General features: G+C 39.9%; 1 protein-coding gene across 5 annotated transcripts in view; it reads right to left on the bottom strand.

Moving 5' to 3' along the window:
- The window catches only part of FIGN (fidgetin, microtubule severing factor), a 133,855-nt gene that overhangs the window by 10,159 nt on the left and 101,757 nt on the right, over positions 1 to 21,939 (bottom strand). For 4 of the 5 annotated variants that reach the window (XR_014782782.1, XM_084800055.1, XM_084800056.1 and 1 more), the window contains one exon: positions 1 to 8,004. This exon is cut by the window's left edge. Coding sequence is in view for 3 of the 5 variants with exons in the window: in XM_084800055.1 (XP_084656181.1) it covers positions 5,750 to 7,996 (2,247 nt within the window). In the remaining 2 variants the exon portion in view is untranslated. The remainder of the gene's footprint in view (positions 8,005 to 21,939) is intronic. The other variant, XR_014782783.1, reaches the window with a different exon arrangement.

Below are 21,939 nucleotides of genomic sequence, written 5' to 3' on the forward strand. Positions count from 1 at the left end.
ATGAATGCTAAAATAAATATTCAACTATAAAACACAGCATACAAAGCAATTCAATGTGCCATTAGTTGTACAATCACTTTAATAAACAAATACAAGATACAAAGGGAAATAGCAGACAAAAAAATGCTTTCATATATGGAACTTAGAAGCACCATGACTCCATGTTTCTTAATTCCTTTGGGAAATGCCATTTTTAATTTTTTTCTTTTTTTGGTTTATTTCCAGTGTTGTGCAGGCCCTTGCAATGGGATTATTTCTATTTACTTATAGCAGGAGTCACAGACCTAAAAATGAAGGCATTTAAAATCACCAAAGACTTCAGTTAGAAATCATTAAGTACTGCCTTTCTCTTAAATTTAGGAGCTGAGGGTGTCAGTTAAAAAATACTTTTTAAATGTTCTTTAAATTTGTTTGTCTGAAGTAGTCAGATTGCCAGTGTAAAGTACGTGGGAATGCTAACATGTTTCTTAGAGATGGGCACATAGTAACAAAGCTGCATTCCTTGTGTTCTAAATGGGACCTTGATGAAGACCTACACAGTGCACAGTTTCTTTAAAGTTCTTTTTAAGCAGTCTTGAGTCATGGGTACAATTAAGAGCCCATCAGGATCCCAAGTACTCATGCGTTGTCTACCCCACCGCACTTCGCTAATGTGCCGTATCATTTAGGTTGCTAATACTGCTCAGTGTAAAGACAGTCTTTCTGAGGTAGACTGTTCAAGTTCAAGGACGAGTCTTTTTCTTAGGAAATGCATGACATTCAAAAAAAAGACAACAAATAAATACTACATGTACAATATGTAGCAATGAGGTAGAAATGGTTATAAAGAACAATGTCTGAATAGAGTCAGATGAAAAAAAAAAAAGAAAAACAACGAAATGAATACTCTCTAGCAACTGTATCTAATCCACAAAGGAAACTCACCCATACACAGATCCACACAGGGGAGAAAGGGAGGGGAAAGGGAAGATGGAAGGAGGGAGGGGCAGGGAGGGGTGACAAGGAGAGAGGGGGTAGGGGGAGAGAGAGAATAAGCCTAGGTATAAACTTGTGTTTGCATTTTTCTTTTGTACTCATAAGACAAAAAGAAGGAATGAATGTGCTGCCAACCTCGGTGCACTACAAAACCATTTTATAAATATTTAACACTCTATAGGACTGATTCATACCTTCTCACAGCACTCTGTGGCTAGGCTGACCCATGCTGCCGACATTCTACATATCACTGAGACAGGGAGGTGAAATTTTCCTGCTTTCAGTCTAATTGTCTTTGACAATTGCAGTGCCTAGTGCTACACCACTTGTGTTGTATTTAAAAAACAGGAGAAAGAGGAGAGACTTGTTCATTAAAGATGCAGTATCCCTGGTTCACACAAATGCATCTGGCAGGTTCAAAATCGAATGTCAACCAGAGGTCTTAGCAGACTGTGAGCTCTTCTTCATGTGTTGGTGGTCACAAGTCCAGCTGGCTGTGAATTCTAAAATACTAATAGTACCGTGTTTGCTAATGTGTTTCATTAGATCGGCAGATGATTCAAAACTGAAGGGTTTTTTTTTTTGTTTACTTTTCTTAAGGAAAAAAATCGTATTAAACCAAAATTTTGAAGTAATTGTGTGTATTTTGGCACATAGGAAAAAGGAAGAAACCAGTTGTTTCTGGACAATGTAAAATATGTTTTAAAGTTCAAATAGGGGGTGGTGGAAATAGCACACTCATTTGTACACACATACTCACACACACACTAATTATACTTATATTTATATTTATATATTATAACTTTAGTGGCCCAATAATTCAATATACTACATACTTTCATTCTGTAATCTGGATTTAATAATCAGAATTCCCAATTCTTGCTAAGAAACACAAGAGTGTTGGAGTATAGAAATACCTTTCTGCTTGGGGTTGGATGTATTTTGAGAGAAAGAGGTTTTAAATGCCACTAAAACATCTTTTTCAACTCAGAAATATATTTAAATTTACGGTGACCTATTGCAAGAATTAATTTGGATATTTGGATGTATTCTTTTCAAAACTGCATAGCCAAGTACTCTACAACACATGTAAATTGACCTTGCATTTAGTATCGCCTCTGGATAGCTTTTATCATTTGTCCAGATGGTGGTTGGCCTATGTATTTTAGTGGAACGGTTTATTTTCTCCTTGATAGGTTTCAAATGCACAAGAAAACATTATTATACCCGTCTATCTGCATTTGAGCAGAATACAAACTGACTAATAGATAAACACACTGTGCGAAAGTAAATAGCCTCAAAGTACACTGCCTTCACATTCCATTGACCAGCCCAGTCAGCAAAGTTCTCCATATTGTCACTAAATGTTCTAAATATGTTGGAGAGAAGCAAGCCAGCAGCATAGAGCATTTTCACTTGTGTTCCATATAAATTCACTCCAACCTAACTTGTTGACTTTCTACAGCTCCTTCTACCGAAGAGGATTCCCTCTCTTCATTTTCATCCCTGTTGGAATGTTATTAAATTTGTGAAGAAGGGAATTAAGGGTTGTTAAGTAGGCCGGTTGCCTATGCCCCCTGTCCCAGGAAGGACCACCTCATTCAATACCGTCTACTCATTAAAAGCCTCCTCCAAAGCTAAGAAACCACAGAGTGGCCAACAGTATGAGGCCCAGTTACCCCATGTGTGCTAGGACTAACTATTCACGTTCACTTCTGAAGATCTGGAACTTGCCCACCCCAAACTCTCAAATGGATGGTCAGAAAAGGGGTGCTGCTTAGGTTCATCCATGGAAGCATTTATAACGCTGTTACACAGAGTCAAAAAGAAAAAAAAAACCACAGTAGAGTGTAGTATGAGACTTTCATCTCTGCAGCTTTCCGGGTTTGCTAACAGATAGACCTATACCAGGCCAGGCTCAGTGGAGATTTCATGAAATGTCAGCGTCTATCAAATGTATGGATTGCAGACCACTCGTATCTCAAACCAAATTGAAACCATTTAAATCTGAAAGCCAACATGTGTGACTTCAGTTTGTTATCAGAGTTGTGAGAACAAAACAACACAAGTATCATCTCATATATTTGGCATTAAGTCTCACAAACAAATGCAGGTTAATACTGGGTTCTTGAAACTTGACTAAAGGAGCTTGGGTTTGTCAAAACTTGCCAGATGTTTTTGTTTTTATTTATTTTTATTCTTATGTAGTGAACACAGCACACTGGTGGAAATGAGGTGTGACATCTAAAAATAGTTGATCAGTACTGTCCAGAAAAGCAAACTTGTGAGTGAGCTTAACATGAGCCCACAAGTTAGTGGATATTAGAATCTTTTTAACACCGACAGTGCAGAGGGTAGAGCCGGGATATGACTGTAGAATTTATTCACTTGTGAAAAGCAGAGGAAAACATCTAAGTATTATTATCATTTGTGTATCCTTAATGAAAGGCACTGCTTTTAAAATATGGAATATTTGTATTTAAGAACAGTGTTAGTTGATAGACTTTCACAGTACATTAAATTCTAGTTCATTTGCTCAGTTTTAGCAACATGAAAAATAAAGAGGGAGATTACTAACCAAACATCATAAAATTCTGAAATACCATGAGTTCATTTTCTCATTTAGTTTCTCTCTGTGTTAAGTGTTTCAGAGAACTGATTTGCAGATGAGCTCAGTACAAAAAAAAATTTTTTTTTCTTGAAGGAAAAAAATAACAGAAAGACCTTTCATGGGGCTGCCATTCCATTTATTTAAAATTACCTTAAAAATGTACATCATTTATTGAATACACAAAATGCCAGTGCTTTGCAACAGTTACTGCATCTCTAAGTTAAAACAAAACAAAACAAAACAAAAACAAACCAAAAAAGTATGGAAAAAGGAGGAGGGACAAAAACCAGGAAAATACATTCAAAATGCTAGGCTGCTCTGATTCGGCACAGCGAGCGGCTGTGGAAAGCTCTGTCCTGCACCGTGACAGTGAGAGGCCTTGGTGACCCATCAGCCAGCTTTCAGTGAAAAGTTGCACGTAATGCCTTACAGGAGACAAAGAACAACCTGGTGGAAGTAGGAGCCACGGTGGGGAGTGAGAAGAACGCCACATATGTCATGGGGTCGTGTTCAGAGGTGAAAGAATGCATAAAGACTGGTGTTTTGGAAAACTAGATTATGATGAAAGATGGAAGAAGACACAAACACAACAAAACAACCCCCCTTCCTCCCCCCCCCCACACATTTGGCAAGCTATATTGTGGTAATAACATGTCCACATGTAATTTTTCACTTTCCAAAACAAATGTAAGGAAACTGAGGTAGAAATGAACGAGGGAGTACTACAGCTGGGGGGATTCAGGATAAGAAGTAAAAATGCACTATGAAGAGCGAAGTCAAGATGAGCAATGGCCGAGCGGGACGCCTGGGGGTTCTCTGTGGATACACGTGGTTGGTTGCTTTTTTTAAAAAAAAATTATTAATATTAATTTGCATGTTTGATTTGGTTCTATCCTTCTGCTTTTTATGAAACAGCTCAGCAAACCTAGAAACTCTTAGTGAATACGATGACAACCGTTCCCAGTAGTTTAAGAAGAGAAGCTTCCGGAATACCGTCATCTCCACCACCACCACCACCTCCACCATGGCAGCAAAAGGCAGTTACAGTTAGTAGATTTTGTCACTTTCGGGGTCCTAAACAGGTCTGTGGCTGACTGTTCTAAACACCAACACGAACTGAAAACGTAGCTTTCAATTAACCAGTGTAACTTTCACGAACATTTTCACTTAATCATCAAGGAGAGCAATGCATTAAGAACTCCTCAGTAATTGTTCTGATCTGGTTATTAATTCCCCATAATTAGTAAGAGAACTTAAAAAAAAAATCCTTCCACTTCTACTTTAAATTGTAAATATTCAGTTGTATCACACTTCAGTATTTCTGTTTTTTTTTTTCTGGATACATTCAAAGTAATTTTCCTTGCTAGTCTCCAATTGTTGAGGTAAACATACATTTTAATATAAAGTAACATTGAAGCCTATCCTATTACTCTCAGCAGTACATAGTGCTTTCAACACATTCCTTTGAGGTACTGTACAAATCACAATCACTTTCCTGAGTTTTTGCAGACAAGAACATTAAAAGAAATGAACTGCAGAAATTAAGGTCCAGATTTACCGTTACCCTGTTTTACCTGTTCTTAGCTTAGCACTGCAGAACAGACAGGATTGAGGAATACTGTTGCTCTTAAAATGGCAAAAAAAAAAAAAAAAAAAATCTGGTTTTCTGTGGTAACACAACCGTTCATCTCTTTAGTCCAATAATGTTTGAAGTTAAAGCTCTTTATATTAGCACATGCCACCAATGTAATTGTGAGGCAAACAAACAAACAAAAAAATAAAGCACCACTCCAGGCACTTGACAGCAACTAAATCTCGAGAACAGCAGAATGGAATCAACACACGAGGTTCGTGTCCTTCTGAGATCAACACCCTCACGCCTTGCTTCTCGGCGAGTGTTGTCTCGTTGGAACCGATTGAGCATCCACATAGATATGCTTTCTGTCACCTGGGGCTTTCGAATCAGAGGCTCTCATCTGATGCATGTATATCCTCCAAAGCTACCCTGACTCTAAAGACGCAACACAATCACAATCGTTGTCTTCCCCAGTACCCTTTGCAATTGAAACACTACTGGAAAAGGGCTCTATTCCCTATGGAGCAGGTTTTATGTGTGTGTGCCAAGATTCATTACAATTTTTTTTAATATTTTTAAAGATGTTATCACTGACTGCAACCAAACATTTTGTTCCATTCAACATACATATCAAGCTCTTTTTGAGATATGCTAGGCTGTATCTTGCAGAAAGCATTTTCAAAGTCTTGATATGTCACGGGCCTCAACTGGCTGGGCATAATGGCTGAAAGGTCTGTAGCTGGCATAGCATGGAGAGGGCCCACGGCAGCTTCCTGACACAAATGAGCCACGTCTAGTCCAGAAAAGCCTTCTGTGCGCTGGACGAGCAGTGCAAACTCCTTGTCATTGAGACAGTAATTGTGCTGTGAGAGCAGTTGTACTATTATCTGGTGCCTCGCTGTGCTGTCAGGAAGTGGGATTAACAGTCTTTTCATGAAGTACCTCCGAAGAGATTCATCTATTTCTTCTGGTTTACTGGTGGCACAAATTACTACGATTTGGTCCTCAGCCGAAGTTAGTACAGTGTCCAGCTGCATCAGAAACTCGGTTCTCATCCGACTGACTGGACTGTGTTCCTCACTCACTTGAGAGGAGAGAAGCATGTCAATGTCACTAACAAAAATCACCGAGGGCTGGCGACACCTCGCCACGAGAAAAGAGGCATGGATGATTTTCTCCGCTTCTCCTAACCACTTGGCAACTAGTCCAGAACCGGCAATTTTGAAAAAAGTGGCCCCCAGCTGACTAGCTATGCATCTGCCCAATAGTGTTTTGCCTGTCCCCCGAGGGCCAAAGAGTAGGATGCTTCTAGGTAAGGCCGTCAGCCCACTGAATGCATCTGACCTCAACACTGGCCACAAAACCTCCTCCTTAATGACAGCCTTCACCAGGTCAAGGCCAGCTATGTCGCTCCAGTCCACAGGAGGTCCTTGGGTAATGATCTCATTGGTGACCAGGTCGATGAGGTGCGTGTCGGTGTTTTTCAGTTGCTCGTCCACAGAGTGGTTGGATGAGGTAGCTGCACGGAGTCCCGGACCTTGCATTGGATGAGCGAGGAGCTGCCGATGGTCGTCCCCGTGCTCACTCATGACTGGCGACGTGTACTTCCCAAAGGATTCACTGGATCTTGATCCCAATGAATTTTTAGCAGTACTGTAGGAAGGAGGGGTCAGAGCCCTACTGGACTGGCTGCTGAATTTCCTTTGCTGCTCAGAGGACATCAGCTGCTTTGTTGGCTTAAATGCTAAGGATGATGTTTCAGCATTTCTGTCAAAGCCATTCCCCCGACTCGAGTTTGAAATGCTGTTGTCGGGCATCCGGTACATAGGACTCTGTGTGGATCTCTGTTGGCCATAGCTGTAATTTCCGTAACTGGAGTCCATGTCTCCTTGCCCTGCCATATAGAAAGCTTTCCTTTTGAGAGAACTTGCCGAACTGTTGGTCAGAGCAGAGGGTGCGATGGGTGTCAAACCATGCCCCTGGTAGGTATAGCCAGGAACGGTAGTGGGGGGCAGAGGGGTGGGAGCAGGAATTCCTGAAGGCAGGTATGCTGAAGGAGGAGGGGGCGCTCCACCGGGGCTGTACCCAGACCCCACAGCAGTCTGAGGGGGATAGCTGGCAGAAGGGTAGCTGTAACTGGAGAGATTGGAAGTCCCATTGTAGCCTGGGACCAGAGCTGGTGGGGGAGGAGGGGGCGGTGGCGGCTGCAGGAGCCCAGAGCTATGCAATGGGGATGGATGAGGTGAAGGAAGTGCAGGTGTGGGCTGGCTACTGTACGTAGAATGCAAATATGATCCGTTGTATCCTGGAGCGTATTCCTGAGATGGGAGTCCTGCGTGAAGACTAGGTACGGTGTGGCTTCCACAGGTACTACTTGAGTAACTTGGTTCTGTCAGGTTGCTGGCCACCCCAGGGGAGCTCCCTATACTTGCAGAGACATCTACTGGAGGGAGGGCTGAACTGACGCCAGCTTTGCTGGCCGTAATGACATCTGGAACACAGTTCATAGGATAAACGGCTTCCGAATTCAAGGAAGGCTGCCAGGGTTCGCTATCATTTTTCCGGCCATTCACTAGTCCTGACGGCGTGTCTGAATAATTGCTGAGTACAGGTCGATCTACAGGACCTTCCAAAATGCCGGAGTACTTCTCTGCATACTTCTTCAGAAGGTTGGATGCAGTCAGAGCCGATATGTCATCATTCGCCCAAGCGTACTGGTAGGTGCGCTGCAAATGACCTCTGTAGGCTTCAACTTTGTGGGCAGGAGACCGAGTGGTTGAGGTGATGTCAAAGTGCTGTTCTGGCCACTGGGCATGCTCTGGCGTCCACTGCATCTTCAAGCCTAAGAATTTGGGGGGGAGGGAAGACAGTATATTTACTTAGATGTGCACCAGAACACTTAAAACTACACCCCCCCCCACTACATCTGCTATCTATTATCTTCCATTAATGATATGGGTACGGATAAGAATCTTCTCAGGTTGTAATATGTATTGTGATTTCTATAATATGAATTCTTCAAAATGAGGTAACATTAAACTCTGTTTTTTTAAAAAAGATAAACCCAATGTACAAGAAAACTATGTAGAAAACCAAATTAAAAAAAAAATAGATAAGCAAGCCTTATTGCTCTCAGTCCTGTCAAGATATTTGTTTAGCACACAAACACACACACATACACACACACACACACACAGAGAGAGAGAGAGAGAGAGAGAGAGAGAGAGAGACTAAGAGAGACAGAGACTCACACACACAGTATGTATGTACATACACACACAATACTGTCAAATTAGAATTCAATCACGGGTGTTTGCAGTAACACACACACACACACACACACACACACACACACACACACACATACATTTTAATATCCGGCATGCAATACTGTTAACGTGTATGGCATCTAGTTATCCTGGCTCTTCCCATCAGCTTCTGTTTTATATTTTAACGGTATAAAGATGAGACACAGCTGACAGATCGCATCTAGGATACCTCGCTTATTTGGCACTGAACACCTAGTTAGCACAGTATAATGCTCCCTGCACAGAACAATATGACACAGACATAGCAGGTCATTCTATAATCCAACTCTCATCTAAAGTGGTCCACGACAGTTTCAAATCTGCTTCGTGGAGTGCAGCAAAGCAATCTCCCAGGCAGCGCTCCAGCGCTTTCATCGCACAAAGCCTACAACTCGGTATGAATTACAACTGGCTCCCTTTCTGCCTCTCAGTTCTGTTGTTGAGTCTGGAGAAAAAAAAACCAAGCATCACTTGTCTGCCGGGGCTTCTAGTGTGGTTCTCCCTCCTCCTCTGATAATCCTCCTCCCCTTATAGACTCTGAGGTACCAAGAGAGGAGGGAAAAGCATATCTATGAGAGAAAAGTAAAAGAGAAAGGAGGGACAAGAAGAGACGGTAAGAGCAGAGAATCTGGATTCTAACTCCTTACATTTCTGTGGTGAGCCATGCGTGGCAGAAACGGGAAGAGTACAACTCAGCAATGAGGTCATCTAAGTAATACCATCATCTGCTGGGTTGCTAACTGAAGCCAGCGACTCTGTAGCAACCCAGATGTAAGCATTCTCCCGCTTAAAAGAAAAATACTCAGGTATTAGAATCAGACAGTCACTTGAATGTACAATTTTTGAAAGACCTTCAGAAAGTACCTTCTTCACATATTACAAACGTCGTGCCCAATACGCAACTTATTGAAGATGCACCACTGAGGGTTTCATGTAGTTAGCTACCAGAGAGTGCTGGAGCACCATTCTCCTGTGTTTCAGTGCTAGCTCATCTCCACTGACTCTAATCTCTGCTCACATCGAAGGACCACACATCCTATTCCGCTACAGCTGTATTAAGATGGCCTCTCCCTTAATCTCTTTTGTGTTACCCAAAAAAAAAAAAGTGAATTTTGCAAACCATCTTGTGGCCACTGGCAGAGAACCCTGGATAAAAAGAAGGCCTGGTCTAAATGGTGCTTCGGAAGCATCAGCTCCCCTCTGAATTCCCTAAGCAGCGCTGACACCTCTCATCCTTTTCCGTTCTCCTCCCCCAACCATTTCAGCTCCTCTTTGCCAGACTCTGGCTTCTGACATGGCCAGCTTTGACTCGCTGAGCTAAACTGAACAGAGCACACAGTTTGGTAACAGAATGGCATGTTGATTCCCTTCTGACTCTGTCTTCCTTGTTTGCAAAACCACTGCACCAGACAGTGGAAGTTAATTAGCGGGAGGATGCTGTGCTAATTGTGTTAATTTACAAGGTTTTAGTCAAAGAGAATCATGCCAGGCCTGGCACTGCTGTCATGCTTCCGACTTAATGATTAAGAAATACTGAAAACAAGGTGGGAAGGATTGCAGTAATTACACAATAAATGAATAAAGCAACAGGATTCATTTGCAAATATATTTTACTGCAGTTGTACTCATTTGCATTTGGAGTTTTTAAAAAGGATCCATGCCGATATTCATTTGCAAATCACCAACTCAGGGAAATTAAGTTTGAATGCTGTGCAACTACAAGTTAATCAGCCTTTACATAGGTGTGTTGTGTATTTAGTAAAAATACCAAAGATCTTCTTTTGCATATGCAATGGATTCACTGCACTTGAAATATTCATATGTTTGCTTTAAGGCTATATACACTTTTTTAAAAAAAATCTCATCATATTGGAAAATAATACTGTGAATCCCAAAGAAGCATACGTTCATTTATCCTTCCTCTCAGAGTAATGGGGAGGAGTGGGAGCAGAGCTCTAGGAAGAACTAAAGTGATTCTCCTAATTGTTTCTGCTTTCTCAATCATTACTTTTTAAGAGGAGAAAAATGCACCGCAAAATGGGTGAAATGACTGAAACTATACTTAAAGGGGGGAAAGATGCAATTTTAATGAAGTGGCTTTTCAGGAATCATACTTTCATTAAACTCAACTGGAAATTATTAAGGGCAAATCACCAGGAACCAATCGCAAGTAATCAGTATCTAAATTCTTCTAGTGTCAAGGGATTTACTCCGAGCCTAACAAAAAGGAGAGAATACAAATGTGACTGCAATGTAGAGCGAGAAGGCCTATAGATTCATTAATCCCATGATTATTTCTAAGTAATTTCTATTAGGATCTTTTTTTCCTGTAACAAACTGAAAATATTGAGTAGTGAAAATGAGAACATACATAGAATGATGGAGCATTTTATTAGACTGATAAAGAAGAAACATGAATATGTACCTAAAAATAATTTAGAATTACAGGAATATAGTTCAAAGTATGTGTGGGCAAGCGCACATCTGTGCACGTACACTTGTATACATGCATGTGCAAACACACAAAATGAAAGGATTCAGCTTCTGTCCAGTTAGTTGAGATCAATCTTGTTGGAGTCAGTTAATAGCCATGATAGAAAGAAATGACCTTTAATAAAAGTGAACTCTCTTTAAATATAGAATAATTAAAAAGAAAACAAGAAAAAGTGGGAGTCTCTCTGTCTTGGTTTAACTAAAATTTTCATATAAATTAATCACTTATAAAATGCAAACATGATTTTAATATGTTTAATTGCTAGACAAGGTAAGACTATGTGGTTTGAACAAAATACATAGCCCACTTAAACTGGATGTTTCTCTGCAGTTTAAATGTAGCAATTGAATTTCCAAGCATTTCTGTTTCTTCTTAAGCAAGATCTTACCCATCAAAAGAATTTATTGGAGTAGTTACCGGATTGAATATGTTCCTTGAGGCAACTGAAAGTTTATCTATTGATGCACACAAATTAGCAACATCCTTAGCAAATGTGAGGAAGGAAGCCTGAGTTCCGATTACTTGGAAGGAGGACGGTTGGTTTCTGTCTTCTGGGAGAGCTCTAGAAGTATCAATTCAACTTGAAAGCACAGGTTAACCATTAGCCATAAACTAGACCCTGTTCTTAGTGAGATGCACAAAAGTCAGCATGCAGATGCATGGTGGGGCCCTGGGAGCATAAAAAGCCTATTCACCAGTGCTTGCATCATAGAATTATGCAGAGGGGCACCACATGTGTTGTTGTTAATCTTGCTCATTGGTAGTAACAAAGTGGGAAAAATGCGGCACCAAATGCTCTTGAACAAATGTGCATTGTGCTCCAGTTGACTGTCCTATTGGCTCCTGTGAGACGAGAAGGCTTCTGTGACCTCACCTAGTACTCAAGCAACGAGATGAGTTTTTTTTTTTAAAGCCAAACAATCAACCTTTTTCCTGCCTTAGACCATAAAAAGAAAGACATCCCAGGAATGACACTATTTTGCATTTTAGAAACATGTCTCCAGAACAATAATTCCAATTGCTGTTTAGAAATGTCACTCACAGTACAAGAAAAACAAAAATTTTAAAAAAAATAGTAAGATACCTTGGCTTGTACTTCTAATTCTAGCATTTGGGATAGCCTGGAATACATAGGGATATCTTGTCACATATGCTTCTTCCTGTTCTTTTTTTTTTTTTAATAAAACAGAGCAAAACAAGACCTATAGTCTCTAAAGAGACTATTTTTAGCATAGATTTATAGAAGAATTAACTGGAAGCACTTAGTACCCCACTTTAATACAGTTTGTGAGATTTAACAGTTCTAGGTGTGGAAACCTGCATGTTGGCTTTGCTCCCATGAAGGCACCTCTACCTTCTAAGGACCACCTCAGATGTAGGTTTCCTTGGACATATAAGGGTAAGGACACAAGGCCAACACTGCAGGTGTATTAGGCTGGCTATCGGTAGCTGTACAGCATTATCCACATTGTCACATACCTATTGTGATCTGGGGTGATTGTACCTCTGAGTTTTTCTTTTCTTAAATACTTAAGACTCTTACTACAATATTTACCAAGATTCTCCATAGAAAGCAATCCTAGCTGGAATAAACAGCAGTGGTAATTATAAGGCTCTATAGCTGCCACGATTCATTTTGCATCAAACTCATCGTCCCTTGCATTGAAAACAGCAGCACAAGTACACAGAACTTTGAGGATTTCAAGTACAGAGAAGGAAATTCACTGGCCCCAAACACAGCTTTAGTGGAGGAGAGCCTTCAGAGAGAGGGGCTGCAAACCTCCTGGCTCCTGACACTGGCTGGGCTCCCTGAAATACTTTCTCATTGCCTTCAAGGGAGTGCGAGGCAGGGGAAGTGTTCTCTCAGATTCTGAAGCTCTCCTTTCCTCTCCTCATCATCAGCAACAAAGGGACCAGCATGACCCATTGGATGTGCAAAATAACTCACTCCATTTCCTAAGGTTTATTGACCTTAACATATAATGTAAAAGTTAGGGAGAGCTCAGTGATTTTTTTTTTTAATCTCAATTTAGTTCCAACGAGCACATACCAAACAAAGCCTTTTATAGCACGACAGTTATACAGAAGTTCTGAAATTTATTTGGTACACCAGTTGAGAACTTCAATATACAAAAAGCTTGGAGTGCTGTGAGGAAACTAAATAGAGGAATTTCTTCATTTTTAACCCTAATTTTGTGTTATAAATTCCTTAAAGTTAGACCTTTGTTTTAGGAGATGGATCTATTTTTACTAATGACCTAGTCCAAACAAATCTGCCTCACATTCAGTTTGGCATTTCGTTTACTGTGCATTCTGTATGTTTGGGGATGGCTTTGTATTACAAAAGAATTTTATTTTGAATTAGTACTAAGTTGTTGGAATAGAAAAACACTGAAGGAATTCTTCGCATCAATAAATTCTAGGGCCAGAAAAGCAGCTCAGGGTGTGAAGTGCCATACACCACTGCGGCATATATATGGATATTTTAAAGACGTTCTATACCTTTGTTTAAAAAGTTGAAAATTCTAGGCTTGCAAGTCAGCACATCTCATCTCTGGCTTTGTTGCTTGAGCTTATTTTTCTTAACTTTGTATAAAGTGTACAGGCTGCTGCCACGCTGGTGTTAGGCTACATTCAAGATTACCTCCAGTAATAATTTTTTTTTTAGTGAGAATATTTCCCAAGTGTGAGGCATACAAATATCACTTGGCCTTTTTTATTTTAAAAAATGCCAGAGGTGCTTTAAACACAAGAGTGTGACTGGGACAGGGGAAAAGAAGTAAAACTATTCCACCTTAAAAAAAAAATTTCAAGACAGCCACTGTAAAGGACAATTTCCAGTGCAGACGTTGTCACAAGAAAGGTATAGAAATTCTTTCATACTCAGCAAAGCAAGGTGCGAGATCGCTTTAATCAAGAAGGTGTCAAAACTCAAACTGCTAGCTGGGTGCGGAGGGAGAGGTCTGAAACCCCAGGACGTGGGGAACCAGAGCAAGGGAATGACCAGTTCAAGTCTCCCCTGAGCTACAGAGTGAGCAGGGTCTCAAGAAATAAATCAATGGCTTCCAGATAGAATTTTTTTATTTTTCATGTTGTTTTTGTCTCAACTTAAGGCGGCATAAAAGATTTAGAACTAATGACTAGTTTTAATCTGGAGTATCAAAGTAACATGCTTTGGACTGATTACTTACTGTCGGTTATTTTTCTCTTTGTGTCAGTTCTACACCTCAGAACTTCAAACTGAAGTCATCTTGGAGAACTCCCCTAATCCCACCATATTTGTATGAGAGAGTCCTTCTTAAAGGCTACCCATGGGAGAGAGGCAAACCCTGACACTGTTAACCATACTCTGCTATGCTTGCAGACGGTAGCCTAGCACTCCTGTCCTCTGAGAGGCTCCGCCCAGCAGCAGATCTGAAAGAGATGCAGAGACCCACAGCCAAACATTAGGTGGGAGCTCTTGGTGTCTTCTGAAAGACTAGTGGGAACCACACAGGGCCCTGGAGGGGACAAGATTTCCACAAGAAGACAAACCGGAGTCAACTAATCTAGGCCAAAGGGGGCTCACAGAAAATGAAGCCCTAAGCATGTATGCACTTGATGCAGGTCCCCGACACATTATGTTGCTGATGGACAGCTTGGGCTCCAAGTGGATCCCCTAGGAAGTAGAGCAGGGACTGTCTCTGACATGGACTCTGTTGCCTGCTTTTGGATAACTTTCTTCTAGCTGGGCTGCCTTGTCTGGCCTCAGTGCAAGAGGATGCACTTAGTCCTGCTGCGATTTGATGTGCTGGGTTGGGTTGGTATGGAGGTACAGGCTTCCCTTTTCTTGGAAAAGGGGAAGTGGGTGAGAGGGAAGAGGGTGGGAGGGTGGCACTGGGAGGAGAGGAGGGAGGGGAAGGAAGCATGTGTGTGTGTATACACATATACATACATACATACATACATACACACACACACACACACACACACACACACACACACACACACACACACACATAGCTATTGAAGACATTTCTGGCTACCTGGTTTTCTGGATAAAGTAGTTCTGCTGTTTCACCCTCTGGCAGAAAGAAAGCCTGATGGCACTGTAACAAGCAGTTTGTAACCTTGTGTTCAAGTTTTCCCAGTAGAGGATTTCAGTACACAGCCAACTTCTTAGTATTGAAAAACCAAACACACAAACAAACAATAAGTAACTTTACTCTGGCCTAACAGCTGTGTGCTAAATCTGGAAAGCAGCTTCCACTCTAGACCCAGCACCACTTTCCTCCAAGCACCTAAGCCATCAGGTGTACAGTAGGTAACAGGTTACAAAGGCAGGAGGGAAAAAATTCAAGGCCACTGTAGAGCTTCAAAAGCTCTAGCTTTGTTTTAAATGAGATGGAGTTCTTGAAAAGTAGCAAGGTTTTAGTCCAAAACTTTTTTTTTTAATGTAGTCACTTTGAAGGAAAAAAAAATACTGCAAGTGCTACATTTTAATAAGAAAATATCCTTGCCCTATTAATCAGAGCACAAGAAGATTAACTGATGATATTTGTCTCGATACGGTATCATTAGTACAGTGGCACTGGGTGGTGGATAATGGCATTTTAAAAAAAACCTGAGCCATGATTGCTAACTCACTTTCCCATTGCTTTGATTCTCAGATATTATTTCTTGCAATTTTTCTCTAAGTCCACCTCCATCATTCTTAATATTCTCCCTTTAATGCGCTATGGATTCTGACATCACAGGGCAATGTCTGATTTAATAGTCAACTGCATCAGCCTTAGTACAACTTCCAAGAGGTTAAGACAACCCCAAAGAGACGGATCGCACTGGGGTGACAGAGCTTGTCCCACAGGTCATTTTTTTTTTCAGGTTTATTAAGAGCTTGTGTTCATTACAGGCATAATAATTTGGACTAGGGTGGCACATATCTCGTCCTGAAATTTAACTTGTAGATAACTTATGATTTGGATGAGACTCCCTTACACGAGCAAAAAATTCTGGCTAGCGAAAGAAAACGTTCACTCATAAGAGCATAACTAAATGAATGGTGACTATTCGCCCATACGGCAAAAAGCAACGATGGAACTTACTACGTGTGAGACTAATTGGTCATTATTTTTAATATGGAACTCTGGAGGCGGAGGCAGAGGGATCACTGCAAGCTGGTGCTAGTCTTGTCTGCATGGTGAGTTGCAGGCCAGCCAGAGTTATGTAGCAACAGCCTGTCTCAAAAGAAACAATAAATAAATAATAAAAATTTAAAAGATGCACAAGAATGGAGGCAAACACTTACACAAGGCAAATTATGCGAAAAATGATGTCTTGAGACCTTAGAATTCCCATTCAATATATGATTAGAGTATGCACCATATGATTTATAGCAACTCAGAAAACAGTGATCATAATTCAAATAAGTGCTTCTTTTATTCCTGCGAGGCCCTACAATTTCCATTACTTAAACCAAACTGTATAATGGAACATTCACACAAAAATCCATAAAGTTTAAAAACTACAAGCTTGAAATGTTTTTGTGTGTGGAGAGAAGGGACAGTTTAAAAAATGTTTTTGGATTATGATAAAGTTCTGAATAATAATAATAATAATTAATAATAATAATAATAATAATAATAATAATAATAATAATAATAAACAAGTATGAGCCAGGACCATACTCTGTGCCTAAGCTAGAGTAACTCACAGTGTTAAGCGACTGTTTGTTCACTTATGATGGAGAACATCAAAGCTATTCCCGCTCTGATGCTGAGCAGCTCATGCCCAGTGGTCATCAACTCATGCATAAGAACAAGTCCGAGGGAAGAGGGCTGGCAGGCGCTGCTTCTGCTACCTCTGGATTTAGGCAATTTATAATCAGTTACCACAGCGCCTTGTAGTTAACCTTTAAAGTTGTTCCTTTACAGGCCCTCATTTCTCTTTCTGTCTCTTCTCTTTTCCCATGTATGTTTTCCCATCCATTAAGGCTATCTACCCTTCTTGCAGTTCTGTTTGTCATACAAAGATCATCAGGACACACCACATATGTCCATAGGGACTGCTAGAGATAATGAATATGTATGTTCTGTGTCACAACAGAGCACTCCCCTTGTTCTCCAGAATCAATCCTCTTATGTGTGTAAATAACAGGTGAGCTGTAGCAGGCAGGAGTAAATGGGGTTAACACAACCAGAAAGCCCCAACGCTGCATTCATGATATCCTGCCTGGAACAAGCAATACGGACAGCCAACATATTACATATTACTAAGGGGTTTGAGTCCTTCTTTTGAAAATGGACTTTGTGCTGATTTTTAATTCCCACCATTCTGAGCCTGAGATTATTACTGCTGATTTGGAAAATAGCCTATTACCATATGATATGTATTTGCATTTTTTTAGTGACATGATCAAGGCTTGGTGCCATCTTGACTTATTACCTGGGTGTTTACTTCTGCATTCATGACTCTTAATTACCAGGTTAACCACTTTAAACATTTATTTGCAGATATACCCTGTATTAGAAACATCTAAATCTAAACATCTAAATACCTAAAGCTTTACTTAGTTATACTTGTTTAGTTAAAAGTATTTTATTTGTGTAGGGTTTTTTTTTTTGCCAGATTGTGCACCACCTGTGGACCTGGGACCCAGAGAGGGCAGATGATGTCAGGTCCCTGGAACTGGAGAGTTACAGACTGTTGCAAGTCACCATGTAGGTGCTGGGAATTGAACCTGGGTCCCTTGAAAGAATAGCCAGTGCTCTTAACCACTGAGACAGCTCTCCAACTCCCACTTTAATTATATTTAAATTGAAATCCACTCATGCCCAACATAGCAAATTGACAGAGGTCAATCTTAAAACTTAGAATGTCTAAATACACCATGATTTTGCCAGAGACAGAATTTGCATCCTTCTGCTTTCTGGTTTTCCTTCAGAATTTCAATCTTAAAAATACTTTTCATAGAACAAACTAGAGACAAAAGGCTGCTTATTTAAGGCAGAGAGTTCTCTCATTAGACAAAGAAGGAAGAGTGTAATTTATATATCAAACTATAACCCTTCACCTATTTTTCTTTAAAACCCTTTAGGTGAGTTGAAATCCTGAAACCACACACAAAATTTGCTTAGGTTATTTATGCAAGATTCTCTCTGTTTTGGTAATTTGTACATTAATTTTTAAATGTAGTATAGAATAGTGACTTAGATATTAAAAGGATACTCTGTAGTGAGGACTGGGTGATACAGTGTATGATTCAGTGTCCTTTACTCTGGGGACCTGGGTAGAATTTAATCCAGTGTGAAGGAAATAACTTTGCTCTAAAAGCCGGAGGAAAACCTCCATATAAAATGAGTTCTGGTAAGTTTAGTACTGTTTTTATTTTTTCCATATCAGAGAACACAAGAAGACATAATAACTGCTGTAGAACATATTGCTATATGCCGGAGTCTAAAGGTAAGAGTTCTTCCCAGGAATTGGGGGTTCGTTATCTTTCCAGTTTTATAACACTGCTCTGTCCACAGTGTGGTGAACTGCACATGAGCCCCACCTGCTTTGGAGTGCTCTGATTTCCAGGCAAAGAAAGTGCACTGCGAATGAAACGCCAACCTTTAAGGCCATTGGCTGATTCATTGGTGAGGATAGAGAATGCTGTATGATGGGGCAGTAGTAGCAGGAGAGGGTGCAGTATCTTCAAAGCGAGTGGCATTTCTGATCCTGGAGTAAGTACGTTCCCTACAGCTAACCCAGGGGAAACTGCTAAAAGCAGAAGGGACACCAGTTACATAAACAGTTCCAATACTATCTTACTGTCTTGACTTGATTGTTCTCTGTCATTCTGTCTCTGTGTCTCTGTGTCTCTGTGTCTCTGTCTCTCTCTGTTTCTCTGTTCTGTTTCTGTCTCTCTGTCTCTGTCTCTCTGTCTCTGTCTGTCTGTCTGTCTGTCTGTCTGTCTGTCTGTCTGTCTGTCTCTCTCTCTCTCTCTCTCTCTCTCTCTCTCTCTCTCTCTCTCTCTCTCTCTCTGTGTGTGTGTGTGTGTGTGTGTGTGTACTACAGCCACATGTGTGCAATCCCCCGTGTATGCACTTGAGGTGGTCAGAGGTTGACTTTGACAATATTGTTCTATGACACTCTACCTTATTTGAGATGAAGTCCCTCAGATTTGGAGCTCACTTTTTGTATACAGCCCCCATCACTGCTGAAGTTACACACTTGGCTTTTGTGTGTGTATGTGAGAGAGAGAAAGCTGGAGGATCCAACCTCTCAGGCTTGCACAGGATGCACTACACATATTGAGCCATCTCTCCCAGCCCTTGGTTGTATTCTTTTGGACAATAGTTACCAAAATTTAATATATTGTGATGATGGGTAAAATCACTGTACGTTTTAAAGGGTTTTGGGCTCTGACTGAATTAATGAAATGAGTGATCAATTTTTATGTGCATCAATCACATGAAATACAATTCCATTTCTTTTGGTTGTAATTTTTCAAATACTAACAATTCATTTTTTTTTCTGACTTAAAGGTCTCAAGCGGTTGAAATTAATGTTGTTTTCAATAAGTTTAAAACTACAATGAAGTGAATTCTCTATGGTCTAAACTATTCTAATGATGATTACGAGCAGTTTTACTAACATGCTTGTTATAGATAAGTGCGTTTCTTAATAACTTTAGGAACAAGAGCATTCCCAGTGAAATTTTAATGAAAAATTCATTTGATAAAAAGGAAATTTGACAGTTGTAGTTGTGTTAAAAGAATAAGCCAGCCAACGGCCCCTCCTGCCAAGCCTAAAGCATGGTACTTATTTTTCAAATTGTGTTGCCTAATTCACAAAAATTCCCTAAGCAAAAGAAAAGCCAGCATCTACCCAAAACACTACAGCTAAGAGAAAAAAGTTATACAGAAAGTGAAACATAGGTTCATTTATGTGTGTGTGTGTGTATGTGTGTGTGTGTGTGTGTGTGTGTGTGCATGTACCCATGTGCACACATAGGTGTAGTTTTAAAAAGACAAAGAGACACTGGAGGAACAAAAGAAATGGAAAAGATTTCAATGATTGATTATATTCTGAAAGTTACCCATGAATTACTAGACTTACAATAGATTCTTTCTTATTCCCAAACACATCCTAATGAACTTTTGAGGGTAAGTGTTTTGGGGGTTATGTGTTGGCCATGGGGCTCAGAGCCTTGCACACACTAAGCACGTGCTCTGCATCTGAGCTTTACTCTCATCCTCCTAGGACACATTGTATACTAGTTAACTAGTGTGGAGTGTACACATCATAATTTTATCAGAGTAAGCATTACTTAATTTTTTAAATCTGTGCATTTACTACTTGTGACTAAATGTCAAAAGCCTCAGGAAGGAACGCATTTATAAAACTCAATCTTATTTATGTCCTCAAAATACATTATGAATATTCATTTCATTAATTGAGAACTTATTTGGGGAAACAACTGAGTTTATAAAATAGCAAAATACATTAACTAAAACATATAATTGGGTAAGGTGGCCATGGTAGCACATTCAAGTAATCCCAGGATTTAGAAGGTTGAGTCTGGGATCCTGAAGAGCAAACAAATAAAGGGAAAAAGCGACAGAACCACAGAACTAGGATACCCTTGTCAATTAGTCCTTTTTTGTGCTTTCTACATAATGTAGTCTTTTTAATAGACAGCCCACAGACATCATGATGAATCCCAGGTCCTACAGCATCTCTCTGATCACCGAATTGGTACACCTGAAGTGCTTTCCTTTTTAATAAATCCCTTTTTAAAAAGCATCAGAATGACCACAAGAGGATGATAAATTCCACTTATACATTTAATCCATCGCTATTACCTGATTACTTATCTGCGTCGTGAAGATTTTTTCAGATAAGTGTTTTATGGTGCCTTATTTTGTATTTAATGCTTCTACAACCAGCCATTACTTTGATATTTTGCCACAGAAATTATTTTATCCAGTTCAATGTCAAATTATATTATACTCTTAGAAGAATCTATTAAAGCATATCATGAAGTAGTGGTGTACATCTCTTGCAATAGATCCCAGAAGCATTAAAATGTTGCTGGGGAATCCAGATGACAATGACAGCCTAATCACATGAAGGCTTTTTACATTAAGGTCTTTTTTTTTTTTTTAATTTGTGTAGTAAAATTTTAGGCATGATTTAAGAAGAGGTTAGCTGTAATGCAGCTAAATAACACACTTTTTAAAAATTAAAAAAAAAAAAGTTTGGTTGCCCACAGTATTTTTTACATACTCTCTGAAGTATCAATGCACATTCGTAAAACCTGTGTCTTCCTTCCTTACATGTATTTTACAATTAAAAAGGGAACTGATAATTTGTGCTATGATGTTAAGTAGTCACTCCATGGATGAAACAGTTGAAAGGCGAGTCTTTGAACCCAAAGACAGAGAATAATCTCCCCAAAATAAACAGAGATGAACCAGGTTTATAAGTCTCTGCTCTCTTTATCACTTTATATTCTCAAGAAAAAGGAGGAGGGGGTAAGTGAGGGAAAAAGATCGAGAGGGGAACTAAGGGTGACCTTATTTAGATACATTAATTAGCAAAGACTTCATTTTTTAAAAAGCAAACAGGATTGTGACTCCATTTTGTTCATCCAGACTTCTAGTGTGTAAATAAGGTGATTACTCAGACAATTTCTTCTTCATTAGTGAGCTGTGGGAAGGAAATACTGTTGGCGCTTTTCTTTTTTAAACTTCTACAACGTGTTGGATCTGGATTATAAGGCATCAAGATCTCAAGATCTCTCTCTTTCTCTCTCTCTCTCTCTCTCTCTCTCTCTCTCTCTCTCTCTCTCTCTCTCACACACACACACACACACACAGAGTAGTTTTTTTCTTAGACAAGCTGTCGTAATTGAAATGAAGTCTAATCAGACTCATTACTGTTTTCAGCAATTTGCACCACCAAAGATGCTTATTAGGTAACTGTGTTTAATAAACCACTCTTTAGA

The sequence above is a fragment of the Acomys minous genome (assembly GCF_964271855.1).
Source record: "Acomys minous genome assembly, chromosome: 10".
Taxonomy (NCBI): domain Eukaryota; kingdom Metazoa; phylum Chordata; class Mammalia; order Rodentia; family Muridae; genus Acomys; species Acomys minous.